The sequence below is a fragment of the Seriola dumerili genome, unplaced genomic scaffold (genome assembly GCF_002260705.1).
Source record: "Seriola dumerili isolate Sdu_G_001 unplaced genomic scaffold, Sdu_1.0 BDQW01000258.1, whole genome shotgun sequence".
Taxonomy (NCBI): Eukaryota; Metazoa; Chordata; class Actinopteri; order Carangiformes; family Carangidae; genus Seriola; species Seriola dumerili.
Window position 1 is genome coordinate 1,012,322 of NW_019174513.1, and position 27,921 is coordinate 1,040,242.

The 27,921-nt window shown below is 43.2% G+C and overlaps 1 protein-coding gene across 1 annotated transcript; it reads left to right on the forward strand.

Annotated features, from left to right (window-relative positions):
- Positions 1-26,707, forward strand: LOC111229968 (myosin-10-like). Its single transcript, XM_022756479.1, has 43 exons — positions 1-53; positions 3,730-3,907; positions 5,617-5,823; positions 7,303-7,459; positions 8,655-8,682; positions 9,943-10,057; positions 12,314-12,406; positions 12,530-12,593; positions 12,865-12,963; positions 13,133-13,276; positions 13,378-13,592; positions 13,674-13,826; positions 14,024-14,197; positions 14,307-14,480; positions 14,619-14,733; positions 16,163-16,368; positions 16,499-16,620; positions 16,890-16,959; positions 17,039-17,199; positions 17,989-18,097; positions 18,371-18,502; positions 18,638-18,844; positions 19,024-19,161; positions 19,257-19,380; positions 19,727-19,898; positions 20,005-20,217; positions 20,395-20,539; positions 20,630-20,836; positions 20,962-21,066; positions 21,286-21,438; positions 21,744-21,992; positions 22,110-22,223; positions 22,310-22,408; positions 22,495-22,707; positions 22,807-22,968; positions 23,060-23,188; positions 23,274-23,362; positions 23,443-23,566; positions 23,670-23,878; positions 24,445-24,553; positions 25,067-25,239; positions 25,434-25,457; positions 26,269-26,707. Exons 2-43 carry the CDS (start codon positions 3,743-3,745, stop codon positions 26,456-26,458), a joined length of 6,051 nt encoding a protein of 2,016 aa, XP_022612200.1. The 5' UTR covers positions 1-53; positions 3,730-3,742; the 3' UTR covers positions 26,459-26,707.
- The last annotated feature ends 1,214 nt before the right edge of the window (positions 26,708-27,921 follow it).

Genomic DNA, 27,921 nt, shown 5'->3' on the forward strand with positions numbered 1-27,921 from the left:
CCCGGTTCTCCTCGCACCACAGCCTTATCCACGACTCAGAGCGGAACCTGAAGGTGAGAGATTTAATTGCCTTTACCCTAATCCAACTCGTAAATAGCCGGTGTAATATCCTAAACGTATCATATTTCAGTGGAGCAGGCTAACCTCGCTTGGTTAGTCTAAATGCGGTGGGATAACGCCTAAAAAATGAAAGATTGGTGGGACTAGTGGCGTTTATGTTAGCTTGATCGTTATGAACGCCTTCGAAGAGAGGCTTACATCGAGATGACCTGAAGTCTGACCAAGGAAAACTGTTTGTTCAAGGACCATATTATAAAGGATTTCGACCCATATAATTATAAGGTATACGCCTACTGTGAGCCTAGTGTATATTAGCCTTTATAGTAATGATAATAAAACCTACCCATTAATTCCAGTGAAAATTGCTTGGTTTTGTGGCTGCCACATGTCTGCAGTTCACATAGTCAATTAAAGGCTGGGGCCCATGTGATTGTTCATGTCTTATGTTCAAGGTGTGGTTGGCTTCGTCAGTGTTTGTGCTGGAGCTACAGTCTTAAAATGCAGGTAATTTATAGGGGTCACGCCGCAGCTGTACTGCTCTGCAGCCGCACTGTAATTGTTATAGCCAGTGGCTTAATATTGTCACCTCTCCTTACTGTCTGCTAATGTGCGCAGATGTCACAATATCATCACCGATGCAATGCCACTTCGCATCAAAGCTGAAGAAAAAGGCGTTTCCAGCTTCCCCTGTCCGCTTCACACACGCACCACAATCAAGCGTAGGCACCCACTCATTAATCACACACACACACACACACACACACACACACACACACACACACACACACACACACACACACACAGCACAGGACCCCCCGCAGTGAATGACCTCAGTTGAAACTCAGAAGGTATTGTCTGTGGGCTGCTGCTGAGTGTTCAGGGTGTTGCTATGGAGGAGAGCAGTCTGATTTTGGCAACTCCAGCTGCTGCAGGACGAGTTTGCTGGTCAGTCCAGGCTGTACTGCGACAACCTGTGAGGTCTCTGTGTATGAGTGTGAGTGTGTGCGTTAAGATTTTGCTTTAGGGGAATCGTTGGCATCGATGGGACTCCGCAGCACCATACACTGCAACTATAAGATTGATGAGCAGAGACCTCATCTACAATCATTGTCGAAGATGATTTGAAGTGAGAAACTGTATTGAGTTGTCTGCATCTCATATGCTAATTGGACAGAGAATTGGTCATATATTACTACTATAGGACAAGGCTGGCAATATTCTTTATTTTTCTTATTGTCATCAAATGCCATAAAAAGATGAAAACAAATAATGAATTAATCATACTAAGCCTGATAAAGCTTGTTCACCAGTGCCATGGACCTTCACTTTGTCCAAAATCTATTAAAACACATCAGTGAGCCACACTGTTACACTGGGTTCCTTCATTACCATGAGCAGGGGCACTATAGATTATTCTCATGTCCCAAATACACTTTCCTGGTGCGGTAAATGCTCACAAGAGCAACAAATGAATCTGTGACAAAGATGGTCTCAAACAAATGCAGTAATTACCCCTGTTTAAGTAGCATTTGCTAAAAGTTACAGTGCCCAGCTGTTTGTGAAAATTTCTGGCCAAAACTAGACATTTGTGACCCGTTTTTAATGATTTACATCTTCAGAACCAGCAGGGTTGGGGCTGAGTGCCACAGACAGGGTAGGGAAGTTGGAAGTTTTTGAGAGTAGGACCAGCTCGTTGTTGGTTTTGGTTTCTTTGTGGGATTTGTTTTCCATGAGAAAGATATAAATTTATATTGAGACACCAGCCTTTAAAAACAGATTCACAGCTGTTGTATGCCACCAAGGGATCGCATATTTTCCATACTGACTGGCTGGGTGGTGCGACTTCTTTTGTCAACATGTTTACACACCCAGAATCATATTGGAGTAACAAGTATGGTAACGGCAGGGTTGGGGACTGGGACTTGTCATGAGCAGACAGAGAGGAAAAAACTGAGACTGAGACGCATAGCAGGGATCAGGACAGATGACATACCTGCTGAGGCATGAAGACGCCTAATAGTTAACAAACACACACCATACAAGCCGGTACAATAGCTTACCTGTCTGTTCAAAGTTGACAGTTGACATGCTTGTTTCATACCTTTTAGTTACTTGAGAAGACCTTGAGTCAGCTCATTCCTCTATAAAGCCTAATTTACATCATCATTAAAATTTAGTCTCAGATATGTGAAGATACAGAAGCCCTTTGCTTTACTACCAATAATGAAATCTTATGTCATCAATGAAATTTTCAAATGTCTGATTTTGGAATCATGGATCATTTGGGTCACATTTTTAATCAATTACTGTGCGATAAATCCATGTAAAGATTCTATTCAGCAGCTTTGTGAATGTCAATGGTCCTGTGCTAATGTTGTCTCATATGGGAGTTAATACCAGTTTCCGACCTTTTTAAATACTGTTCACGTCATCATCCAAGATGTAATTTTGACATGGATTTTTTTGAAACCGTTGATATACAGTATCACTCATGCCGCTAAATAATGTGAACGTGCCTGAGAAAGCAAAAAAAAGATAAAGTTGGATAGATGATAAAGTCTTGGATGGATAAATTCTTGTATTGTCCATACACAGTTTTTTTCCCCTTCCCATCTTCCTATACAACAAACTGCAGGGGCTGTCTGATGGTGAGAACGCTTGCATGTCATAAACAATGATGTGAATCCCGTGTAACATTCAGTGGGTCATAATCTACCGCCCTGACCCAGTGCTAATGCTGTGTGAACCAGTCATCAGTGACAGTCACTTTTAAATGGTCAGTATGGAACATCCTGTGCAGGGCAGCAGCCACTCCATCTGCAGCAAAGTCATCCTTACTGCTGTCAATGGACAGTGTTATAGTCACGAGTTCTCCCTCTCTCTCCAATAAGGGAACTTTTCTCACAGAATTACTGCTGGACATGATTTTTTGGTTGGCAGAGCAAATCTAGAAACATCCTGTTGCAGTATTACTGTCACTCTGACTGAAGATTGCTTCGTGTTTTAGAGTGGTGACAACTTCTGGCTCCAGTCACCTCCTCTCTCACATGATACCAGCCCCTGAGGCGAATTGACATTTTGGCCCCACTGTGTGCATGAGTCCTCAGTAGAGGGCCTCACTGGAGTTTTATCTCTGCTGAGTCCAGTGGCCTGTACTACAAGGCTGCTTCATTTTCTTTGAGTTAACAACAGATTCAGCCCAGTATGATCCTTTCTCCCCACTCCCATCCCACCCTTTTCCTTCTTCCTCGCCATCCCTCCCCCTCTCACTGTCATGTCAGTTTACTCAGTCGATTGATGTATCTCGCTGCCCCTCCACCCCTCCACCCACCAATCCACCAATGTCTCTGCCTTTCTTCCATCCCTGTCTTCTCCTTGATTTGCTGTGTCTTTGAATTAGGCCATCCCTGGCCCAATCTCAACTGGATGTGGCCTTCATGCTACTTGCGTGCTACTACTGCTCTTTCTATATGTGTGGGTGGGACCAATGAAGTGTGTGTCTGTAATGCCTTGACACAGAATCACATCAGTGTCACTGTCTGACAGTCCTTTACATCATCCACGGTGCTCCAGTTTTCAGCCTCCCCCAAGAGAGTAGAAATAGAGAGAAATCACTCGACACATACTAACTTTTTATTGTCCCTCTTTTTTTTTTGTCTCCTCTCCCAGTGCCAGTAGTACCATGTCCAGGCCAACGGGGGGCGGTGTCAACGATGTCACCCGCTTCCTGTCATCGGGGGCGGCGCCAGGGTCTCCCACGTCCAACTCCATGTTCTCTGCCGCCAGCCAGGCCGACTGGGCGGCCAAGAGGCTGGTGTGGGTGCCATCAGAGAAGCATGGCTTTGAGGTAAGCTGGTGTTGTCCACTCAGAAGAGAAGTGGATGACCCTTGGGCTTTTGTTCCCAACAAGTACCAACATCTACTTGAGGACACAGTGGATGTAAAGAGGTTAAACAAGTTGAATTTCAGGGTTAAATGTGGTTTATTTTTTCAACTTGTTTTCACATTTCTTTTTCTCACTTTCTTGCTATTAAGCCTCTGGTAAATTATTAGCCGCAAGTATGTGCCTTCCACTGGAGGTGTGTCAAAAGGGTGGGGCAAAGCAGTACAGGGTGTGTATGTCTATATGTGTATGTTATCATTTTTTTATCCCCATGACAGATCCCTATTTTTATGCTTATCTTCCTCCTTTGATATGCCTTGTGATGCTTTTTTACACATTTAGACTTAATGACTATCACAAGGCCTTTGTCCTAATATTAATAAGTTCCACTTTCCCTTGTATAATGCACATTACAAGTTTTCATTAGTGCATACTGTAGGATGTGACATATGAATTCAATGTCCTATCTCTGAGTCTCCCTCTCTCTGCTGGACTGGTTTCATAGAGAGCTCTATGAATAGAACAATACTCTCCTTCAGCCTCCTAATGTTAAAGAGGCCGTTGCAGAGACACTGACTTCATTTTACACTCATGATCTGAGAATTGCACTGTTGGACAAACACACACACACACACACACACACACACACACACACACACCAAATACACACATTCATACACTATACACGCACATATACACACAAAGACACGCACGCTTTCATCCAGTTTCATATTCTGAGCATGTAGTTCAATCTGTGACTAATATACACCCACATGCATGCAAACACAGACACACGCATACAGTATTTTGTGTGTTGTGCATATCAAGTAGCAGAGAGAATAAAGTGTAGCAAAGCAGAGTCTTGTGACCTGGTCAGTCCCCGAATTTACTACTTCCTGTCCAACAAGCACGAGTCCAGCAGAGTGACAAAGAAGGTCCTCTCTTCTACTTTCTTTCTCCATCTGTTCTTCTGTTGTCTAATATAATGACACTCATACTCTAAAGATCACTGGCAGAGATACTGCCAAACATTTTCCCCAATATAGTTTCAATATTTGTTTCATTTTAAATGCAGGCCAGCCAGTTTACTGTAGATTTAAAGGGTTACACCAGTTTTTTGTTGTCCTATAGCCCAGGAACTACAAACCTACAGTACAACTACAATGTTCCAAAGCAATCTAAAGCTAATGGTTTCCAGGGAGCCATTAGCGTCTATTCTTTTCAGTGCAGGATAAAAAATTTCAGAATCTTGAAACTTGCTTGGGATTGGTAATATGACACACTGTCACAGTTTAGTCTGTTTTATTTTTAGTCAATGTTGCTTTTATTATGAGCAAGGACCGCTCTAAAAGCTCTGTGTTATTGGTGCATCAAAGGAAAATGCAGCATCAACATGTTTACGACTTCTGAGAAGATTTTAAGCTGCCAAACCACATCTTTTTAATGGAGGGTATTTTAATCATTAAATTCACATTATTCTTTTGAAGGGATTGAATTTTGTTGATTAGAGAGAAATGACAGCGTATCTTGTGAATGCATTGCTTTTTGGCATCCATCTGAAATCTTGATGTCCACTGTGGTGGATTACCTTTCTCAAGCAGATTTAAAGTATCTGGCAACTGATTTTCCCTGTACTTTTTTTGTTAAATCTCTCTGTCTCTTTCTAATCCTAGTCGGCCAGTATTCGGGAGGAGCGCGGCGACGAGGTGGAGGTTGAGCTTACAGACAGCCAGCGGAAGTTGACTCTGTCCAGGGAGGAGGTGCAGCGGATGAACCCTCCTCGCTTCAGTAAAGTGGAGGACATGGCCGACCTGACCTGCCTCAACGAAGCCTCCGTGCTTCACAACCTTAGAGAGAGATACTTCTCCGGTTTGATCTATGTGAGTGCACAAAAAATTGAATGCACGTAAGAACGCATTCACAGCATAAAACTAATATGTGTCTCCAGTACAGAACCAGTACACCTGTACACATACATGCATGAACAGGAGGGAGCGGTCTGGGCGCACACACAGCCTGTGATGTTTTGTACATGCATGTGTTAGCAATGAGCCCCTCTGGCATCTCCTGTGTAACTGATATGGGGCAGTAAGAGAGGTGAGGAGTCAGTTTACAAAGTTGCTCATGTGGGGCAATGGGAGCGTCTCTGGTTTCTGTTGCAGAAAAGGGAGACAAGAGTGCAAAGAAGAGTTATGAGTATACATAGATGGACAGAAAGACAGATAGGAACAGAAGTGATAGTGATACGAGCCAATGATAACTGACATACCCTGACATTATATACTGTAGTATGTGGAATTAAAGTAGCATGATATATAGGAAATTAAATGCAGTGTCCTGTCACTCAGATGGAGGATGTAGCTCAGAGGAAAGCTTAAGAGATGGGCTGAGAGGAGCAGAGATGGATTGTTGAAATAGCTTCGAGAGGTGTGTTACAATAGAAAATAAGGTAAAGGGGGTTTTACAATCATGACTTTCACTATGGTCGCAATGAATTATGAGAATGCTGATGTCGGGGTGTGGTTGGGGGCGGTGTCGGAAATGACATCACCTGCTGCATTCAGATGAGTCACAGTTGTTCTTTATAAGTGAATAATACATTGGTGAATCTTACTGAATGTTTTACATTACAGTATGACGAATCTGGTGTAGGAATGTATTTGTACATTTTATGAGTGGGTGAAACCGACATTTTTATCATTGTGATTGTGGGTGTTTATTTATGTTTTGATGTTAGGTATGTCACATAGGTATGTAGTTGGTGTTTCATTTTAATATTTGAAATTAATCCTTCTACCAGAAATATTTGACTGTTCATTTGCTTGAGTGACATCAAACCTACTAACAATTCCCACTTGATCATGAGCTTATCCCTCAATGTTTTCATAAGATGTTTTGTTTACCTGTGCCACAATAAGTAATCAGGGAGATTGGCGCCATCTTCCATAATTTATTGAATCCAGAAAAAAGACAGGACTTGAGACCAGTATTGGTTTACTGCCTTACTTTCAACTGAAGCAACAGTTCAGTGAGATTATGCTTCACCTGCCAGTAGGAGTAGTAAAGCCACCCACAGCAACCACAATTTACAATCTCCTGGAATCTGGCATCAGTCACTTCAACCAAGTGAGCAAGAATGCAGTGTATATTCAAAAACAGACAATAATCCGAGAGAGTGTTTACATGATACATTTGCATTTTCCAATGAATTACAAAATGTGTATACCAACCCATTCAAACAGAACTACAAGTAAATGAGACAGTTGTATTTGGCGTGGATTGTTATCCTAAATAAAAGGTAAATGTAAATATACTGAGGATAAGGTTTGTGCAAATCTCTCTGGTTTGTGTTTTTCCAGACATATTCAGGATTGTTCTGCGTGGTGGTGAACCCTTACAAGAACCTGCCCATCTACACAGAGTCCATCGTGGAGATGTACCGGGGCAAAAAACGCCACGAGATGCCACCGCACATCTATGCCATATCAGAGGCTGCCTATCGCAGCATGCTGCAAGGTACTCAACGCTATCTGTGACCTCTGACCCCTGACTTTGACACTGTAACTAACCCATGCACATCTGCTATCAGCTCAGCTGGCGTGGAATGTAGCACTGAATCTCCTCTGTGATCTTTGATCGCTAAGCCACACCGTGACTGCTATGCGAAGGTGTGGCTTTTATCAAAAGGTTTAAAAGTGATGACAAATGCTTAAGATGGAGTTTTTTACAACAGAGAATTCCAGGTGTGGCTGTCCTTTCAATGATATAATTGAATATTTGTTGTGGTAATGATAGTAACCACATACTGTACTAGTTACAACAATTCACGACAGGCATTCGTTAGTCCTTACCTGTCACAGTGACTTTATGAAATGAGACAGAGAATTCCCAGCAACGATTTCAAAGCAGTTAAGGGTCGATTGAGCAACGTCTCTGCCTCAGGGTGTCTTCCTGAGATAACAGGACGGGACAGATGAGACTCTGTATTTGCCACCCCCTCCCGCCCCCCACAGGGCATGTTGTAGGTGTGTTACCACAGTGATTGAACCTGTAGAACCAGTATGAATTCTTCCAGACTGAATGCGTGGGAATCTTAAAAGCAGATATAAGCAGTGTTGCAAACAATGTCCACTCAACGACTCCCAGTGCTGATGGTCTGGCAGCCTGGACAGACCAGTTCAGCTGGCGACCTTCTTCTCTCAACAGCACTAATTAGTGGAGTGACTGACATGCAAAGAGTTAGAGCACAGTCCGAGATTTGAACACTTGATGAGTGCGCATGTGTGACTCCGTCTCTGCATTCATATAATGGGTGGATGTGTTAACCATCAAAACATGAAATGTGAGTGTCCTATGGAGGCTTCCAGAGCCCGTCATGCCTGATTAGTGGATGTGGAGGCTTAGTGTAACAAGAGCCAACCTATGTCATAGATAAACTCCTCACTCCCATACAGCACCTTACAATGTGTCATTTCAAGGAAATGTATGTCAACATATGTAGACTCCATCCATCCATCCATCCATGCATTTATTAATTAATATATTAATTCTCTAGATTTTTGTTGTGTAGGGTGTTTTCATCTCATTCATCTTTACCTAAACCTGTTGTTGTTGACTGAGTATTTGTGTCATGCACTGGCCAAGTGATGTACATGTTGTCATTTCACTCATAGAGTATGACTTCACACTGTGTTTTTTTTTCCTTTCACAGACCGAGAAGATCAGTCAATCCTCTGCACGTGAGTAGCCTGAAGTAGGACACCAGTGTGTCTGAGTTCTTTTGAAATTTGCAATGAGGAAAATCTCTATAGGGGGTCACATTGAGTGTGTCTGCCTCTCTGGAGTGTGTGTGCATGTATGTGTCTTGTGCGCTTCTATGTGTTTTATTTCATATGTGTTAATTCCAGCATACATGTCCCACAGATCTAATGTATTTCGCAGTAGTGTTAACAGAGAAAATATTCCCTTTTTGGGCATTTTAGCTTTTATTGAGATAGTACAGCCAAAAATGGGAACCATGGGAAGAGAAAATGACAAAGGTCCCAAACCAGAATCAAACCAAGGACATGTCTTGTCTTGAGCGCTGAGACACCAGGAGAATCCGTGTGAATCAGTTCTGGCTCATTTTCAATGTGGTTTGAGTAACTCAATGTGAGCCACAGTAATAACTCCAAGACAGAAATTAAACGGTAAGCACTCCACTGTGCTGACTCCTCTACTGCTCCCACACACATCTATGCAGCTGCGAACACAGCTACAGCTCTGCCTCTTAGCACTTTTTGGCCCTTTTAAGTGACTTGCATGTGTAATTGTTTTTAATATATATATCATTTGTTGCATGTGGAATACAGAAATGCTGGTATTCGTTGTTTTACAGTAAATTGTAATTTCAATTTAACCTTCATGTTCATACTGAGATTCAGTATGAGCCATTTTAAACATGAATTCAAAGAGTCACAACGGAAAAATCTCATCAAAGCAACAAGTCAGAACTGAGCAAAAAGGCCTGCACTATGTACTATAGGCTCCTGTCTGTCTCTATCCATCATTTGTCTTACCTACATGTTTGCCTGAGGGTCTGCCATCTGTCTCTCTGTCAGCCTGTCTTCCTGCCAGACTCTTCCTGTCATTGTCAAGAATCCCACTTTAGGTTCATCTTGAACCAGTATTTGGGACGAGGTGCCTGCTCCTTTTAGATCTTTTACAGCTGCTATTTTTGCTCCCTTCTCCTACATTCTTCTCCAAGAGCAACAATACTGACGCAGCCTGTATCCTCCACACCTGCTTTCTATTTAGACTTGTGGCTTTGAATGCACTGCATGGGCTCTGCATTTATTGGTGTGATGAATGTGTGTTTGGACACTTGTGTGTGTGTTCCCTCTCTTTAAAATGCTTATATACACCGTTCATAATTTGGACCATATGTGTTTAAGATGGACCATTTTGTGAAGAGAAAGTCATTTATTGTGGTTGGTTCTGTATGTATGTGTTTATTCCAGGGGCGAATCTGGAGCTGGGAAAACGGAGAACACTAAGAAAGTCATCCAGTATTTGGCTCACGTTGCTTCCTCCCATAAGAGTGGCACTCTGGGTAGGAACAAGGAAGCTGTGCAGGTATGTCACAGTAGAGACTGACACCACAGAAGTGAGAATGACAGATGAGCAGCTGGTAAAAGGACATACAAAAAGAAGAAGAGCCTTGTTGGAACATTAAGAATGAAAAGGGGAGGGAGGGGGGTAGAGAATAAGCAAGACTGTTACTGTCACATTACTGTAATGCAAAATTTGTAAATCCTCTTGATTTGGTTTAAATTAGTGAGATCACTATTACAGTTGTTTCATCTTGTCAGTGCTGTTCCTCTTGGTCTATGAAATCCTTCTTTGTTTGATATATGTTGTCATGATTCTCCAGACTTTGCAGTTTGTTTGTTTTTTTTTTAACCAATATACTGAACCTACAATTACAAAGTTATATGTAATATCTCCTGTTCCTTTAACCTAATATGAGCTGCCTCTGTTGCAGTGTGTTCAGTGGTGTTTTATTAGTTCATCGTTGCTCTTCTGCAATCCTCTGTGTTTCTTCCCTAACCCAATCACAATTTACTGAGCCTGCATCACATCACTTTTCTCATTATTTATTTATTCATAATGACTGATGTTATAATTACAATATATCATGCGTTTTCCTGCAGTTGCAGTTATGTCTATCTTTTCTCACCTTCTGATATCAGATCTATTTTTTCTCTGCATTATTCCTTGCCTACCTTCCTTCCAGCACTTGTTTCCCCTCATTGGCTTTTCTCTGCATTGTCCTTCTCTCTTTCCTGCATGTTCAGATGGATGGCTCTAGGTCCTTAACAAGAGGCAGTACTATGGTGAACAGGGTGAGTTTCCTCTGTCTTTCCCTTTGCTTTTCGCTCCTCCTACTTTCTCCTCAATGGACTCCACAATGATTCTGACTAACTCAACAGAGTAACCTCAAACCTTTAAACTGTCACTACTGATGTGGCTCCTCATATTGTTGGTTGTTATTGTTGTCTTATTTGTCTTTTTTTTGTTTGTTTATCCCATTCATATGTTCACCCATCCACCCACTCTCCTCCGCCCTAAAACTTCATTTCCCCCCACAATTCGTCAGAGTATACAATATGTGAGTATGAAAGTACTTGGGGATTGGGGATCAGATTTTGTAGAGCTGAAACTTTCCATGTAGAATATTTACTAGAGCTGATATGATTCCTCTTATTTTGTGAAGAGAATCATATTTCCTGTGCATATGGCTTTTCTTTCTGACTTTTAACTGAAGAAAGCCTGGCTTTCGTGGGGCTCTAGTTTTGGCCTGTTTTTATTCTCTTCTTCTTGTAATACCCAGTGGACTTAAGGTTGGTTTCCCATTCCTAATGCCTTGTAAATGCCACAGGTGTTTGTTGAACTGTGAAACATTTCTGCCGTAGAGGTGGTTTTTATCACTTGAACTGTACAGTATGTGTGAATGCAGTTGAGTGAGTGCAGACTCAGGCTTGAGAGTGGGTGTGGCTGTGTTGTTGCAGCCGTCCGTGTGTGTGTGGCAAGTGAACAAGTGTACTGCGCAGTGTACGCATTGTTTGCTGTACGTTTTGTCACTTAAAATCTGCCGACCTCTTGCTCTGTGTGTGTTTGTGTGTGTGTGTGTGTCTGCTTTTCAGTGTTGGCTAGCTGACATTCCTTGCCAGTTTTTACATTACAACCATCCCCTATAGCTACAGTGACTTCCCTGATACCCATCACTGGCTGCTGCTGCTGCTGCTGCTGCTGCTGCTGCTGCTGCTGCTGCTGCAGCTGCATAGACGGCTGCTGCACGGGCAATGCGTCAACTGCAGTAATGCATTACAGCTAGCTAGAATCAGCCAACATGTAGCTTATGTATGATGTTAGCATCTGCAGCTTCCCTCTGCCCTCATTGCTCTACAACAGTGGTTCTCAACTGACTCCCGTTACTTGGTTTCTAGAGATTGTCTCTTAATAATGTAAGAAATTACATTTTAATCAGTTTAATGTCAAACATGATTGACGCCCTTATTATTGATTGCTTAACTAATGAGGGCCCATTACTCTTACTGATGTTGAGAATCATTTACTCCTGGGTCTGGCAGTGTGTGTGTGTGTCTTGTGGATGTTATTTTGGGCCCTAAAATGCACCAGTTTGTGTCACTGCTCTTCAACGATGAGTCATGTATTTTGTTTGTATTTTACATAACAGATCAGTGGTTAGTGAAAAGAGAGCTGGCTTAAATGGTGCATTTTAGTAGATGGTCCCTGTGGAAGTCTTTTGTTGAGGCTCTTATCGCTGTATTATTGTGAAGCTGATCTGATGTCTCCTGTGTGTCTCAGGGTGAGCTGGAGAGACAGCTGCTGCAGGCCAACCCCATACTGGAGGCCTTCGGCAACGCAAAGACAGTCAAGAACGACAATTCTTCTAGATTTGTAAGACCCGTCTAGATTTATTCATTTGTACTTAGCTCCTAAATTTTTTTTATGTCAGTCTCATCCGTTGTAATATTTTCTATCGAAATAAACTGAAACATAAAACCTCTCCTCCTTCTTCAGGGTAAATTCATCCGCATTAATTTTGATGTGGCGGGGTACATCGTTGGTGCCAACATTGAGACCTGTATCCTTTCAAATGTCTTTGGACAGATCAGTAGAATTTCTTGGATTGGATTTGAGTGTTTTCTAAACCTGACTTGTCACTCTTTCATTGTCCATTGGCAAAAAATATGTTAGATTAATTGTTTATTTGAAGGTTTATATCCTAATCTCAAAGGGTAAAAATGTTAGTAATAGATCAGAGCTCATGCACAATAGTTTCAACTCATTTTATGATAAGAACCTGCACTACTATGCAATTTTTGGTTGTAGATTTCCATGACACATAAATCTAGACCTCCTTGAAAAGTCTCGGGCCACCCGTCAGGCCAAAGATGAGAGGACGTTCCACATCTTTTACCAGTTGTTGTGTGGAGCTTCAGAGGAAACAAGAGGTGAGCAAAGAGACAGAGAGAGGTTGACTGAGAGTGATGCACTGCTATACATGCATATTATATGTTATTCTGGAAATCAGTGGTCTAGTCATTTATCACTGTCCTGAACAATATCCATGGAATTTCTGCTCAAATCTCTCCGTTTCACCTTTTGTCTTCTCTTCTTTAGCGGACCTGCTCTTAGGAACGGCTGATGAGTACCGCTTTCTCAGTGGAGGCTCCATCCCTGTTCCTGGTCAGAGCGATTCAGAGAACTTCACCCAGACCATGGACTCTATGGCGATAATGGGCTTCACCCCAGAAGAGTTGCTATGTAAGAGAGGTTATGATACAGAGGGGAGAACGAGGGAGAGTAGCTTGCTTCTTGTCCTTGCTATCAGTCACCTTCGCTCTCCTTGTCTGACCTCTTTTCAGCCATGCTGAAGTTGATCTCATCCGTGCTCCAGTTTGGGAACATTTCTTTCATGAAGGAGAAGAACCAGGACCAGGCCTCCATGCCTGATAACACAGCTGCTCAGAAACTGTGCCATCTGCTGGGCATCAACGTGCTGGAGTTCACTCGGGCCATCCTCACTCCCAGGATCAAAGTGGGTCGAGAGTATGTGCAGAAAGCCCAGACTAAAGAACAGGTAAGATTTTGTAAGCCTTGGCTCATGCAGATAAACAGACGTGTCCTTGTGAAGTGCATCTAACGGCGTTTCTTCTTCTAGGCTGACTTTGCTGTGGAGGCTTTGGGGAAGGCCACATATGAGCGTCTGTTCAGATGGTTGGTGCACAGGATCAACAGAGCTCTGGACCGCAGACAGAGACAGGGAGCCTCCTTCATAGGGATCCTTGATATCGCTGGATTTGAGATCTTCCAGGTTTGTTCACGTGATGATGTTTTTATTTTCATTACATGTGTCAGACATTTAGCAGATTGTGACAGAGGGATAACAAAATTAATTCATCTTCTCTTCTCTCACTTCAGTCTTAGACACGCAGGATATGATAGTTGACGTTACATGACTTGGTGAAATTATTGAATCTTCGTTTGCTTTCCTAAATCTCTCCTCTGCAGCTCAACTCCTTTGAGCAGCTGTGCATCAACTACACCAATGAGAAGCTGCAGCAACTCTTCAACCACACCATGTTCATCCTGGAGCAGGAGGAGTACCAGCGGGAGGGCATCGAGTGGAACTTCATTGACTTTGGCCTGGACTTACAGCCCTGCATTGACCTCATTGAGAGACCGGTACAAACACACAGAAACACTGTGTTCTCTCTTAAACACTGTCATCTTGAATAATAAAATCCACATTTCACTCTCAATAAATTTTGTTGTTTTTGCCTGTCTTTGTCAGGCCCACCCACCTGGTGTTCTGGCCCTGCTGGATGAAGAGTGCTGGTTCCCCCGGGCGACAGACCGCTCATTTGTGGAGAAGCTGTCTGCTGAGCAAGGCAGCCATCCAAAATTCTTCAAATCAAAGCAGCCACGTGGGGAGGCTGACTTCTCAATCATTCACTATGCTGGAAAGGTATCCCTTGGTTTTTTTCAGTTTTTTTTTTTTTTTTTTTTTAGCTAATTTCATGCTATCGTTCCCATTCTAATGAATCACCCAGCAAAAAGGCGCATCTCACCTTTTGTCTCCCCCGTCTGGCCTCCACACTGTCAGGTGGACTATAAGGCAGATGACTGGTTGGTAAAGAACATGGATCCTCTGAACGACAACGTGGCGTCTCTGCTCCACCAGTCATCAGATCATTTTGTCTCAGAGCTCTGGAAGGAGGGTGAGGCTCATTCACACATCCACATCTCTACTCTGTACAGTAAACCTTTAACTCCTGGACAGTATGCAAAAATGTATGTAAAAAAAAAAAAAATGAGGATAATGTAGTTTTAATTGTATTTTTTAAGCCTTTCTGGTGCAAAATGTACTAACTTAACTGTATTTCTTTCTTTTCTCTTTCTCTATCATGCATCTATATTATCTTCCTGCTGTCTTTTGCTTTCGGTTCATCTCTCTGTTCTTCCTTCTTGTTCTCTCCTGTGTTTGCGTTGTTCTTTTCCCTTTCCCTCTTGTTCTTTTCTCTTGCCTCTCCACTAATTCGGTGCTTTCTTGGGCTCCTTCTCTCCTTCTCTCTAATCTTTCTCCCTGTCCTCTCCTTCTTCCTGCATTAGATATTCAAACTCTTCCTCGTGTGTACTTCTTTGACTCCTATGCCACACTACAGGCTAATGGCTCCGACAGTAGGTTTTTCTCCTCCGCTGTGTGTCACACTCACATTCCTCACTCCCACCTCTTCTCACATTACTCAATTGTTTTTTGTCTGCCCAGTTTTTGATTGTAGTGTGCCTCTTTGTGTCATTTTTGTTTGCTCTTTAGTTGGTATTTGTGCTGTGGTGTCGTAAGCTGTTAGATATTGTTAATTCTTTTAGCATATTTCCACTCTACTGTTAGCTGAGTGCTCTCTTTTTGCTCTTTTACCAAGTCTTGGCGTTTAGTATCAGTGAGTGCTGTGCTTGTGTGTTGAAGCTTTTTCCATTTATACAGAAGTAATTCACTTTGGATTTGTGAGTGTCAAGGTAGCAGCATGCTCTTAATTAGTCATTAAAGCCTAATTCAGCATCACATTACATAGAGTTGTGCCGCACAAAAATACTGACACAAACAGCTGCTACTGGAAGCAGCAATGTGATCCTGAATCACCTCTAGAGATGCAGCAACATATTGACATAACTTCAGCATTGGTCGAGTATGCTCATTAATGCAGGTATTTGACTGTATCCACATTAATGAGTTTGGTTATGTCCCTCAATACAGCTGTCAAATCAGGAAAATAAATAAAGAAATACAATTATCATGATCTTAGACAGGCAAACCTACAGTCATGGCTGTCTAGACATGTCCAAAGTTAACAGGTTGAGCTGGAAAAGCTTTACCTGTTGTATCTTATTGGCTGATATGCGTGAGAAAATATCCTACTTTGGTTTTTGGTTTCAAAAAACCAAACCACTGCATCTCTAATGAGCTTTGCATCCATTGTCAACCATCTGATATCATCTGTCCAGAGTCATGATAGCAGATGTGAAAGCAGGTGTGAAATGTTTATGCCATCATTATGCCACGGCATTCCCTCAGGCATCACCAAGTCTGGCAAACACTCAACTTTCACTCTACTTACTTGATGATTGCTGCTGTGCTGTGTGTTCGTCCAGTGGACAGGATCGTGGGTCTGGACCAGGTGTCGTCAGGAGAGAACAGCGGGCCCGTCACATTCGGAGCGGCAGGTCTGAAGACGAAGAAGGGAATGTTCAGGACCGTTGGTCAGCTTTACAAAGAGTCTCTCACTAAGCTGATGGCCACACTGAGGAACACCAACCCAAACTTCCTCCGCTGCATCATCCCCAACCACGAGAAGAGGGTGAGACAGGGGGGAACTGGATGAAGGGGGAGAAGGGATAGGAGTGTGGAAAAAACCTGTTGTAAGCTGGAGGAAATGATTTTTTTCTGTTCATTTTACCTCTTCCTTTCTCTCCATTCCTCTCTCTCAGGCCGGTAAGCTGTCTCCCCATTTGGTTTTGGACCAGCTGAGGTGTAATGGAGTTCTGGAGGGGATCCGTATCTGCAGACAAGGCTTCCCTAACCGCATCCCATTCCAGGAGTTCAGACAAAGGTGTGTGTGTGTGTGTGTGTGTGTGTGTGTGTGTGTGTGTGTGTGTGTGTGTGTGTGTGTGTGTGTGTGTGATTGTATTTTTCACCATGTAAGCTGTTGGACAAAAAATAAGCTACCTTTCATAACCATCTGTCTGTCTCTCTTTCTCTCTCTCACTCTCACACACTACATGTTTCCTCAAGCACTTACTCTGGCACCTGTAAATGAACCTTTCTTAAACATTCTCAGTGTCAAACACACACACTTACAGAATCACCCTTGTCTTCCAGATATGAGATCCTGACTCCTAATGCTATTCCTCGCACCTTCATGGATGGCAAACAGGCATCAGAACTCATGGTGAGTCATTTTCCAGTAGCTATAAACATACAGTGCAGTGTTCGATTGACCAGCCACTGAACCCTGTGTCCTCGTTCAGATCAGCGCTTTGGAGCTCGATCACAACCTGTTCAGGGTGGGTCAGAGCAAAGTCTTCTTCAGAGCCGGAGTCCTGGCTCACCTGGAAGAAGAGAGAGACTTGAAGATCACTGACACCATCATTCGCTTCCAGAGCGCAGCCAGAGGCTACCTAGCACGCAAGTAAGAGTATTAACAAAAGAGTCAACATTAACAGAGAGTGAGAGGTGTGATAGATAGAACTTCAGTCCTCAACCAGTCAACGTCACGCTTTTAGTAAATGAAGCAAAAGGGATAGGAGAAGACAGACATCTAACACTGGTGGGGTTTCTCTTTAAGGAGCGCTTGCTTGCTGCTGTTTAGGAGGCAGTTTTGTATTTCGCTCTTGATGGAGCATTAATATTTAATCTGTTTTCTCAGCCCCTATCAGTGACTCAGTTGCAGCAGCATTGACAGGTCTTTGGCACAGCGTATGGAAGCCTGTACATGACATAAATAATAAAGCTATATTTTTTACAGTGGAGCCTAACTAATTAGAGGTAATTAAAAAATGTAATATTCATGGATTTATGGTTTCATGAATCTGTAATAACACGATTAAAGAAAGGCAAATATATTTTGTATAGTACAACTCATACTGAAAGGCAATTCGAAGGGCTTTACATAATGCTTTAAAACATAAAAATAAAAAACGGAAAAAAAAAAGTTTAAGTGCAAATTTAAGAGTGTCATTAGTGTCCCTAGTCATTGTCTTGACTAATAAAACTTCTTTGTGTTTTGCTTTTTTGCTTGACATCAAAATATCTTGTGCAGTACAGTCACTCAGAGTTTTGAGTTGAGTTAACTGACATGCTAATATCGGACATTATGTGCTTTCGGTGTCTAGAGGGACGATCCGCCACATCGAATCCTTTTAGAGGTGATCTGCACGTGTATTTTTGTTGATTTATGTTTTTATTTGTTACTTCTCAGAGCCTTTATGAAGAAGCAGCAGCAGCTGAGTGCTCTGAGGGTGATGCAGAGGAACTGTGCTGCTTACCTCAAACTCAGGAACTGGCAGTGGTGGCGGCTGTTCACTAAGGTACTAAGGTTTTAGTTATAATACTGAAACAAAATTTAAGGATTTAAATAGCTGTGCTAAAATGTGACAGTGAAAGCACATTCCAGCTCACATTAAACAAAATTCACAACTAAAGCTAAAGATTGGGTATAAGAAACCGACAATAGAAACACTAAGATAGAAAATCCATACAGGGACTTTAGAGCCATGACAAAGGAATGAAAAATAACACCAGCCCAATTCATGAAATATCACTAGACCTTGACCTCTGACCCTTGTTCTGGTCCTACCTAGGTGAAGCCCCTGCTGCAGGTGACTCGGCAGGATGAGGAGATTCAGGTCAGGGAAGCGGAGCTCCAGAAGGCGAAGGACAAGCTCACTCGAGTGGAGCAGGACTACACCGAGCTGGACAGGAAACACGCTCAGGTAAACACACCTCCATCTTATTCAGCCGACTGTCCACCCCGGTTCCCCCTACACTGAAATCCCTTTGCTCTGGCTTTGCTATGAATCGGTCGCTCCCTCATCACTGCTCTTCCTCCTGTCTCTGTCACGTTTTAGCTGGTGGAGGAGAAGGCGGTGCTGGCTGACCAGCTGCAGGCAGAGGCGGAGCTGTTTGCGGAGGCGGAGGAGATGAGGGCCAGGCTGGCCAGTCGGAAACAGGAGCTGGAGGAAGTGCTGGGCGAGCTGGAGAGTCGATTGGAGGAGGAGGAGGAGAGGGGCGCGCAGCTGACCAATGAGAAGAAGAGGATGCAGCAGAACATACAGGTTAGGAGGGATATACTGTTTTTTCTGCCAGTTTCACAAAAATTTGTCAAGAAAATCTATGAAGTGATATTGAAACAAAGGCTTGCAATATAGATTTTTAGCCTTGTCTTGTTTGCTCTTGCACTAGTCTGTCCCTGTCCTGATATGTTACTTATATTACTCGCTTTTATCTCCATCAGGACCTGGAGGAGCAGTTAGAGGAGGAGGAAAGTGCCCGACAGCGCCTCCTGCTGGAGAAGGTTACCTTGGAGACTAAAGTGAAAAGTCTGGAAACGGACCTGCTGAGTGCAGTGGAGCAGAGAGACCGACTCAGCAAGGTGGTCATCATATTAAAACTGTGTGTGTTTTATACATATTTCTATGTTTGTTTCATAACCATATACAACATTATTGCTATTTTTCTCTTGAGCAGGAGAAGAAACAATTTGAGGAGCGTCTGAGTGAGGTGACCGACCAGCTCACTGAGGAAGAGGAGAAAACCAAAAGTCTGAACAAACTCAAGAACAAGCAGGAGGCTGTCATCGCTGATTTAGAGGGTAACTGTCCTAACGTCAATCCACAGGCAATCTACAGGTGTAATGTACAGAAACTTAGATTTTCTATGTAGTGATTGATCCTTTTGATGTGGTACTGTGATGGCATTAAAATAACTGAACATTTTTAGTGAAGGTTTATTTTGATATGTATTTTTGACATTTGAAATGCTTTTTATGTAAAGGTTTTTGAGCAGGATGTTCAATATAACTATCTGATTATTATTTAGCAAAAATAATTATGACATAATCTTAACCCTAACTAGTGGAATCTTGTATTTTACCTCCCTATTTTGTCACTGTTGAAATGTCGTGATCTGTTTGTAACTTGCTCCATCACTGCGTGCAGAGCGCCTGAAGCGTGAGGAGCAGGGTCGCTTGGAGCAGGAGAAGTGGAAGAGGAGGATGGAGAGCGAGTCGGTGGAGGCCCAGGAGCAGCTGTCAGACCTGGGCATGCTGTCCGCCGAGCTGAGGGGCAGTCTGGCTCAGAAGGAAAAGGAGATCACCACATTACAGGGCCGGTGAGACACAGGAGGGCGTATAGTAGACAAACTTACACACAAAAAGGACCTTTTTTTTCCCCATACTACAATCCTCTCTTCATTCATCTCTCGCTGTTTCTTTTAGACTGGAAGAAGAGGGTGCTCGCCGTTCTGAAGCTCAGAGGGCACTAAGGGAGGCCATGTCCCAGGTGTCTGAGCTAAAGGAGGAAGTGGAGAATGAGCGAGGGATGAGGGAAAGGGCGGAGAAGCAGAGGCGAGACCTGGGGGAAGAGCTGGAGGCTTTGAGAACTGAGCTGGAGGACACTTTGGACACCACAGCTGCCCAGCAGGAACTAAGGTGAATGATAATAGGAATTATCATGAATTTAGGTTTTGAAATTGAAAAGGTCATATTTTGTCTTTTTCTGGTTGGATCAAGACTGAAAAATATAATATGATAAAATGCTAAAAAAAATTAGAGAAAATGATTACTGGATGAAATGAATTTGTCCTCCTACTTCTTTCATCTGTACAGGTCTCGTCGTGAGGCAGAGTTGAGCGAGCTTCAGCGATGTGTTGAAGAGGAGACTCGGCGCCATGAGGCCCAGCTGTCAGAGCTCAGAGTCAAACACAGCGCTGCCATAGACAGCCTCCAGGAGCAGCTCGACAACAGCAAGAGGGTACGACGACCACACACCTATGCTCAAAAACACATACGTGTGCAAAACGTGCACCGTCACTCATCACGTGTCGTCCATTCTCTCTTTCAGGCACGTCAGTCCCTGGAGAAGGCCAAGACGGTTCTGGAGGAGGAGAGGCAGAATCTGTCCTCCGAGCTCAAGAGTCTCCAAGCGAGCCGCACGGAGAGCGAGAGAGGTCGTAAGAGGGCCGACAGTCAGCTGCAGGAGCTCAGCGCCCGCCTGACTCAGGCTGACAGAGAGAGGGAGGAGAGGGAGGAGCGAGTGCATAAGCTACAGGTATTTATTTGTTCGTTTTCATATCTGGTCAAGAAGGTGTAAGCAGATTGTTGTGCTGCTGTAAAGAAAGCCGCTTGTGTTTTATTTTACGTTGATACATTTACCCCCTACTCTTTCTCTTTCAGTGTGAGATTGAGTCTCTCTCCAGTAATTTGTCCTCCTCTGACACCAAATCCCTCCGGCTCACGAAAGAGGTCAGCAGCCTGGAGAGCCAGCTGCATGATGCAAAGGTAACAAACTGAAAAACACACATACACAGACACCTGGATGGGGGTCAAGTGTAATGTTGGGCTTTGGCTTTTGGGCTGTAACCACAAATACTTTTCGTACTTTCTCCTATAGTTGAGAGGCCCGCAATACTTCGTTTTAAACTTGCACAGAATTGAGGAATTGGCTGAAATCCTTATTCAAAAACACTTCGACCCTCTTTGTCTTTTCCTCTCTCTCAGGAATTGCTGCAGGATGAAACTCGTCAGAAGATGGCTCTGGCCTCGAGGGTGCGAGCGCTGGAGGAGGAGAAGAATGGACTGATGGAGAGACTCGAGGAGGAGGAGGAAAGAGCCAAAGAGTTGACCCGGCAGATCCAGACTCACACTCAGCAGGTAAATCAGAGCGCCAACCAGGCTGGGTTTAACTCATTCGATAGATATTAATACACGTTATTCAGGATCATGGTTCACAGTACTTTAAGATCAAAATTACCCATAACATAAAAAAAAACAATACAGTGATACATACACACAAATATCACATTGCACTTTCTCACATTTCAAGTAGTTTCCACTAATATTTCACAATGTCCTCAGTAGACAAAAGATGTAAAATCCGTGTTTACATGATTGTTGCTTGTAAGTTAAAATAAACATACCCATGACATTTATAAACCCCACTTCTCCCTCTTTTGTAGTTGGCAGAGGTTCGTAAGCAGTCGGAGGAGGTGAACACCGCGGTGGAAGCCGGAGAGGAGACACGCAGGAAACTTCAGCGAGAACTGGACAGCGCCGTCCAAAGGGAGCGCCAGAAGGAGGAGGAAAAGGAGAGAGTGGAGAGGCAGAGGGAACGTCTGAGGGAGGAGATAGAGGACATGACGCTGGCCCTGCAGAGAGAAAGGCAAAACTGCACAGCCCTGGAGAAGAGGCAGAAGAAGTTCGACCAGGTCGGAAACTCATTGGTTTGCTTCAAAGCACAGGCTGCAAAAATCTTACTGAGCTGATTTTCCTGAAATGTCCTCCTCGGGACCTCTGACTTTACCTCCTTCACTTTTCCCCTTCAGTGTCTGGCAGAGGAAAAGGCGGTGAGCACTCGGCTGGCAGAGGAGAGGGACAGAGCAGAAGCAGATAGCCGAGAGAAGGAGACAAGATATCTGGCACTTTCCCGAGCCCTGCAGGTAAACTATTAGAGAGCAGACAATACGAGAAAGTTTGTTACGTATCCGTGATCGTGGTGATTAATCCTCTGTGTTTCTGTGTGTAGGAGGCCCAGGACCAGAGGGAAGAGCTGGAGAGGGCGAACAAGCAGCTCCGTGCGGAAATGGAACAGCTTGTAAACCAGCAGGATGATGTCGGGAAGAACGTAAGAATCTTCCTCTTGGGGCTCCTTTGTTATTTCTCTGTCTCAATCCTCAGTGCGTCACCCTCTCTTATCTGCTTGTGGATTAGGTTCACGAGCTGGAGCGGACCCGGAGGAGCTTAGAAACAGAAGCCCAGAACCTGCGAGTTCAGACTCAGGAGCTGGAGGAGGAGCTGTCGGAGGCGGAGAACTCGAGGCTGAGGCTGGAGGTCACCTTGCAGGCGCTCAAGGCTCAGTTTGAGAGGGAGATCAGCACCAGCGAGGAGAAGGGAGAGGAGAAGAGGAGGGCGCTCAGCAAACAGGTAGAGAAGAGAAAGAGAGAGGAAATCGAAGAACGCGTTGGCTGCTGTTCCTTTCTCCTAATCACTCAAAATGTTCTTATGTCCTCCATCCTATGCCAGGTGAGGGAGCTGGAGATCCAACTGGAGGAGGAGAGGAGTCAGCGGTCTCAGGCTGTGTCCTCCAAGAAGCAGCTGGACGCAGAGCTGCAGGAAGCCGAGGCCCAGGTGGAGACAGCCAGCCGTGGCAAAGAGGAGGCTGTGAAGCAGCTACGGAGGCTGCAGGTAAAACAGAAATTTCCCCACACACAAGCACAGTTTCCTATGCCTTGTCTACGTACGGCCTTTTTATAACATTGATTTTTATTTGCCACAGGGTCAGATGAAAGAAGTTCTTCGCGAGCTGGATGAGACCAAGTTGACTCGGGACGAGGTGATCGTCCAGTCGAAAGACAGCGAGAAGAAAATCCAAACCTTGGAGGCAGAAGTCCTGCAACTCTCTGAGGTGCGTATGTTCAACGTCGGATAAAATCCATTTACTATGAATATTGGTGTTGGAAGTGACACTCAACATCCATTTCTCTGTGTAGGAGCTGTCTGTATCAGAGAGACAGAAGAGACAGGCTCAGCAGGAAAGAGACGAGATGGCAGACGAGATGGTCAACAGCAGTTCTGGAAAGTTAGTATCTCTTTACTATTGATGTATTGTGTCATTCAGTGCGTTGGTGCCTGTGTTACTCAAATTGTGTGTTTGTCCAGAACTGCCCTATGTGAGGAGAAGCGGAGGTTAGAGGCTCGGGTGAGTCAGCTGGAAGAGGAGCTGGAGGAGGAGCAGACCAACTCTGAACTGCTGGCAGAGAGACAGAGGAAGACAGGTCTACAGGTAACTGCACGCACGCACACACACACACCAACCACTCTGTCTGTCGCCTTCACACACATCTATGTAATCACACATCGTCATTGCTACTCTGCTCGTGCTCCAGGTGGAGACTCTGACCGTGCAGCTGCAGGGAGAGAGGACACTGGCCCAGAAGGCCGAGGCGGCTCGGGAGCAGCTGGAGAGGCAGAACAAGGAGCTGAAGACACGGCTGGGGGAGATGGAAGGCGCCGTGAGGGGCAAACACAGGCTCAGCGTCGCCGCCCTCGAGGCCAAGATAGAGTCAATGGAGGAGCAGCTGGAACAGGAGAGACAGTGAGAGAAAAGGACAAACATACAAACAAAGAACAAAAATAAGCAGGGGGAATACATAAATTCAAAAATAAAGGTTAAATATGTGTTAAAAGTTACATTACCAATTTTCAAAGTAAATTTTATCATTTGAACTTATTCAGTACCTTTGTAAAATGTATAAAATCTGAATAAAAATCTGCCATTATTCAGGTGCAGTAAAAATAAAATAGGAATGAACTAGGGAGGGCAGCTTCTTTGTTTTTTTTTAATTCCCTGCTGTGCGTCATGGGTACTGCAGATACAGTATAAGCAACATTTTAATCACAGCGCTGCCCACACAAACCACGCAGTGACCATACATCTTAACAAACATTTCATAAATACGCTATGAAATCCATTACTTCTAAATTTAAAACAATAGGACAGAAATGTGGGATGTATGTCGTGTAAAAGCAATGGATTGTTACAAATTCTAAAAAAGAATATGCAATGGATAAACAAACTTAGAGGGAAATGTTTCATCTTTATAGATGTCTGTAATTGTTTTGTGCAGCAGGTAGCTTATAATGACCTTTGGTGTCTCTCAGGGAACGAGCGATTGCCAACAAACTGGTGCGAAAGACAGAGAAGAAACTGAAGGAGGTGGTGATGCAGGCAGAGGATGAGAGGAGACATGCAGACCAGTACAGAGAACAGGTAAGGAAATTAACATTACTCTGACTTTAGATGTTAAGGTGAGCCACAGAAGCACACACAGAGTAGGATGACCGGGGACCGAGCATAAAATAATCATTTAATGGGGGCCACGTCAGCTAAAACGCCACTGTAATTGTGCCCCAGGGCACAGAGAGTGTTGAAAAATCATCCTAAAATGAGTGATTTATCCGGCTCAGTCTGACCTAATCCTAATCCTGCCCAGGCATCTGTGTGGTCATTGGGAAGGTAGAGTGTACTCCAAATAAATCCCTTAACCAAACTAGAGACACTGACTCTCCTCCCAAAACATCATCAGTGATAATCTGCCAGATTTAATCTGACTCCTGATCCCTATCAGTCCTCCTGTTCCCAGACTAATCTCTTTTTTTATATACCCGTCCCCTTCTCTCTATTCTTCTTTCCTCCAATCTCATGTCTCGCTCTGACCTCTGCAATACGCTCTGTCCTTTTCCCCCCTTCTTCCCCTCCTCTCCCCCTTGGGCACCCCTCCAGCTGGATAAATCGATGGTCCGACTGAAGCAACTGAAGAGGCAGCTGGAGGAGGTGGAGGAGGAGAACTCTCGCTCCAATGCCCAGAAGAGGAAGCTGCAGAGAGAGCTGGAGGAGCTCACCGACAGCAGTCAGACTATGACACGAGAGATCACCTCCCTCCGCAGCCAGCTCAGGTAACAGTGTGTGTGTGAGACTGTGTGCCTGTATTTTCGGTGCTTGAATGATCATCATTTATTGTTGTTTTGTTTGTTTTTAACCCCCCCGTTAACTTGATATGATTTGTTTTGCTTTGCTCTTTTGTTGCATCCATTTGTGTCCATCTAACCCTGACTCACTGTCCATCTGTCTGCGTCACACCAACACTCAGCGTCCCTGAATGGAGACCAGATAAGTAGGTCACCATGTGTGTTTTTTTTTTTTGTTTGTTTGTTTTTTTTTAAATCATTTGTGTTTGTCTTCTGTGGAAAGGTGGAGACTTGAAGTACACCTACAATTCATATTGTGCTGAAAATTTTGCAACCATTTTTTATTGTTTTTGCATTTCAGTGGAGCTAACATCTGTGGCTGTAGCTTCATATTTACTGTACAGACATGCGAGTGGTATTAATCATTTCATCCCAATTTTACCAAGAAAGCAAATAAGTGCATTTCCCAAAATGTTGAACTATTTCTTTAATTCAAGAGATTTATTGATAATAATGATAATAATCCTGTTGTTCAGTCCCTCAGAAGCGTTTGTGAAACCTTGACCTCCATAATCTAATACTCCATTGTTATTCTGATGGTCTGCTACAAGACATGATCATTGTAGTGTTGAGTAATGGCTTAGTCGATCAACAGAATCATTAAATCATCAATAAATCATTGAAGTCATTTCATAAGAAAAAACCCAAACTTATTCTGGTACCAACACTTTGTCAACAATGAGATAATTTGCTCCTCCAACTGTTGGTTGGACAAAACAAGAAACCTGAAGATGTTACTTTGGGTTCTGGAAACTTGGGACGAGCATTTTTCACTATTTTCTGGCTTATTATGGAGTAAACAAAGGATTAATTGAAACAATAATGAAAAATAGTTTTTGGTGGCTGATGGACACTAGTTTTCCAAAGAAGTGACTTCCCTGTGGTGTGTTTGCTTCAGACTGCACTCAGCTGCTTCACAGCAGGACAAACTGTAACTGTCTCTCTCTTCTTGTCCAGGCGTGCTCCATTGCCCCTGGCAATGCGTGGACGCAGAGCGTTGGTCGATGACCTCTCGTTGGAGAACTCTGACTCTGAGGAGCCCCCAGCCTCTCCGACTCCCTCCTCTGGACTCCCGGGGACTCCGACTCCCTCCTCTGAACACAGTCTGGACCCTCCACCTCCCTACAGCGTCAACAATACAGAGTGACGCACACATAGCCTCAGTTACACACATAACATGTACACACACGCACATGCACACATACATACACACCCTACTTAATCACACACTCACGGCCTGGACTACTCAGGGGTGAAGGAGTGACATGCACACACTACAAAACAGCACTGTAGTTTATAAAAGTGAACAAATAAAGTCATATAGGATACATACATCAGGCGCTATAACTATAAAACAACAAATATATTGATGCTTTTCAAGATTCTGCCTCATTTTTTCTGAACAAGTACAGAAAACATGTAAAAATGAGATTTTACAAAGAGGCAACTGGAATTCATTTTTATTTTGTAACAAACTGTGACATAAAAAGCAACATAACAAAGACTGGGAATTTCTACATTAACTTGCATTACATCTCTGTAATGCACGTCTGAGAAACTAAACTACATCTCCCAGAGTTCCACGGGGAAAGTGAATTACTACCAACTAATTTCATGATGCTGTATAGTAGTTAGAGAACAGAAAACATTATGGTGGTCATGTCTTTTACATGAGGAGGTATTTCAAAACTAAGCCATGTTTAACCCTTTGATGAGGATTGAATACTTATACAATCTGATTTCACAAAGGGCTGCTGGAGGGTGAAAATACTTCTGAAAGTTGTTAAGACAATCTATATTAATGTTACGTAAAATAGCCAACAAGAGAAAAACACGGAAAGGAGAATTTCACCCTCTTTATGAGCGTGTTTTACATCCAAATGTGATTTGTGACATCTTCATATGTCAGTTAACTTTTTAAAAAAGTACAAATGAAAGTTTGAATAATCTGGAAAAAAGAGAGAAAAAAAACTGTGAAGGAGAAACAACAATATTTAATCAAACTTGTATTAAAATGGTTGAAACTGGGAAGCATTACATTAAGTTCCCTAACATATTGATCTCATTTTCATATCATGTTGGTCACAATTTTAGTACATTTGACCATAAAAAGCCGTCGACATGCAGTCACATTCGCTGCATTAAGGTTGTATGAAATGATAAATCCTTTTTCTATAGATTAGAAACACTATGTTGTTAGACAATGCAGTAGGTAGTATTAGATAGTTTCTTTAACTAAAGTCTTAACATATTGCTTCAGAAATTTGAATTTGTATAATTTATATGAAATATGAACTTAAGTTATTGATAGCTGGTTGTTTTCTGTACGACTCCATCTGGTGGGGGAAGCATGTTAGTCTGATTGTTTCTGCTCCTGCTGGCACCGCTGTCAGCCTGGACCAGGTTACATTCATGGACAGCTTAGACTTGTTTCAGTCAGCGTTACAGGATCAGGTCTTTTTGCATGGAAGACCTTTCTGGTTAAAGTCAGATTTATGGATTGTCTGTCACAGCAACATAACTACTACTGCATTAATTTATCTTTTTATCCAAAGCAAAACAAATTGTGACAATGGATCTTTTTTTTTTTTTTTTTCTTGTTTTTCGACT

What these genes read in the sequence shown, in the direction of transcription:
- LOC111229968 (XM_022756479.1), top strand. Translation starts at nt 3,743, where the DNA reads ATGTCCAGGCCAACGGGGGGCGGTGTCAACGATGTCACCCGCTTCCTG. An exon ending in AACAGGCATCAGAACTCATG is followed by an intron (nt 16,960 to 17,038) that starts GTGAGTCATTTT and finishes GTCCTCGTTCAG; the next exon opens with ATCAGCGCTTTGGAGCTCGA. An exon ending in AGAGGCTACCTAGCACGCAA is followed by an intron (nt 17,200 to 17,988) that starts GTAAGAGTATTA and finishes GTTACTTCTCAG; the next exon opens with AGCCTTTATGAAGAAGCAGC.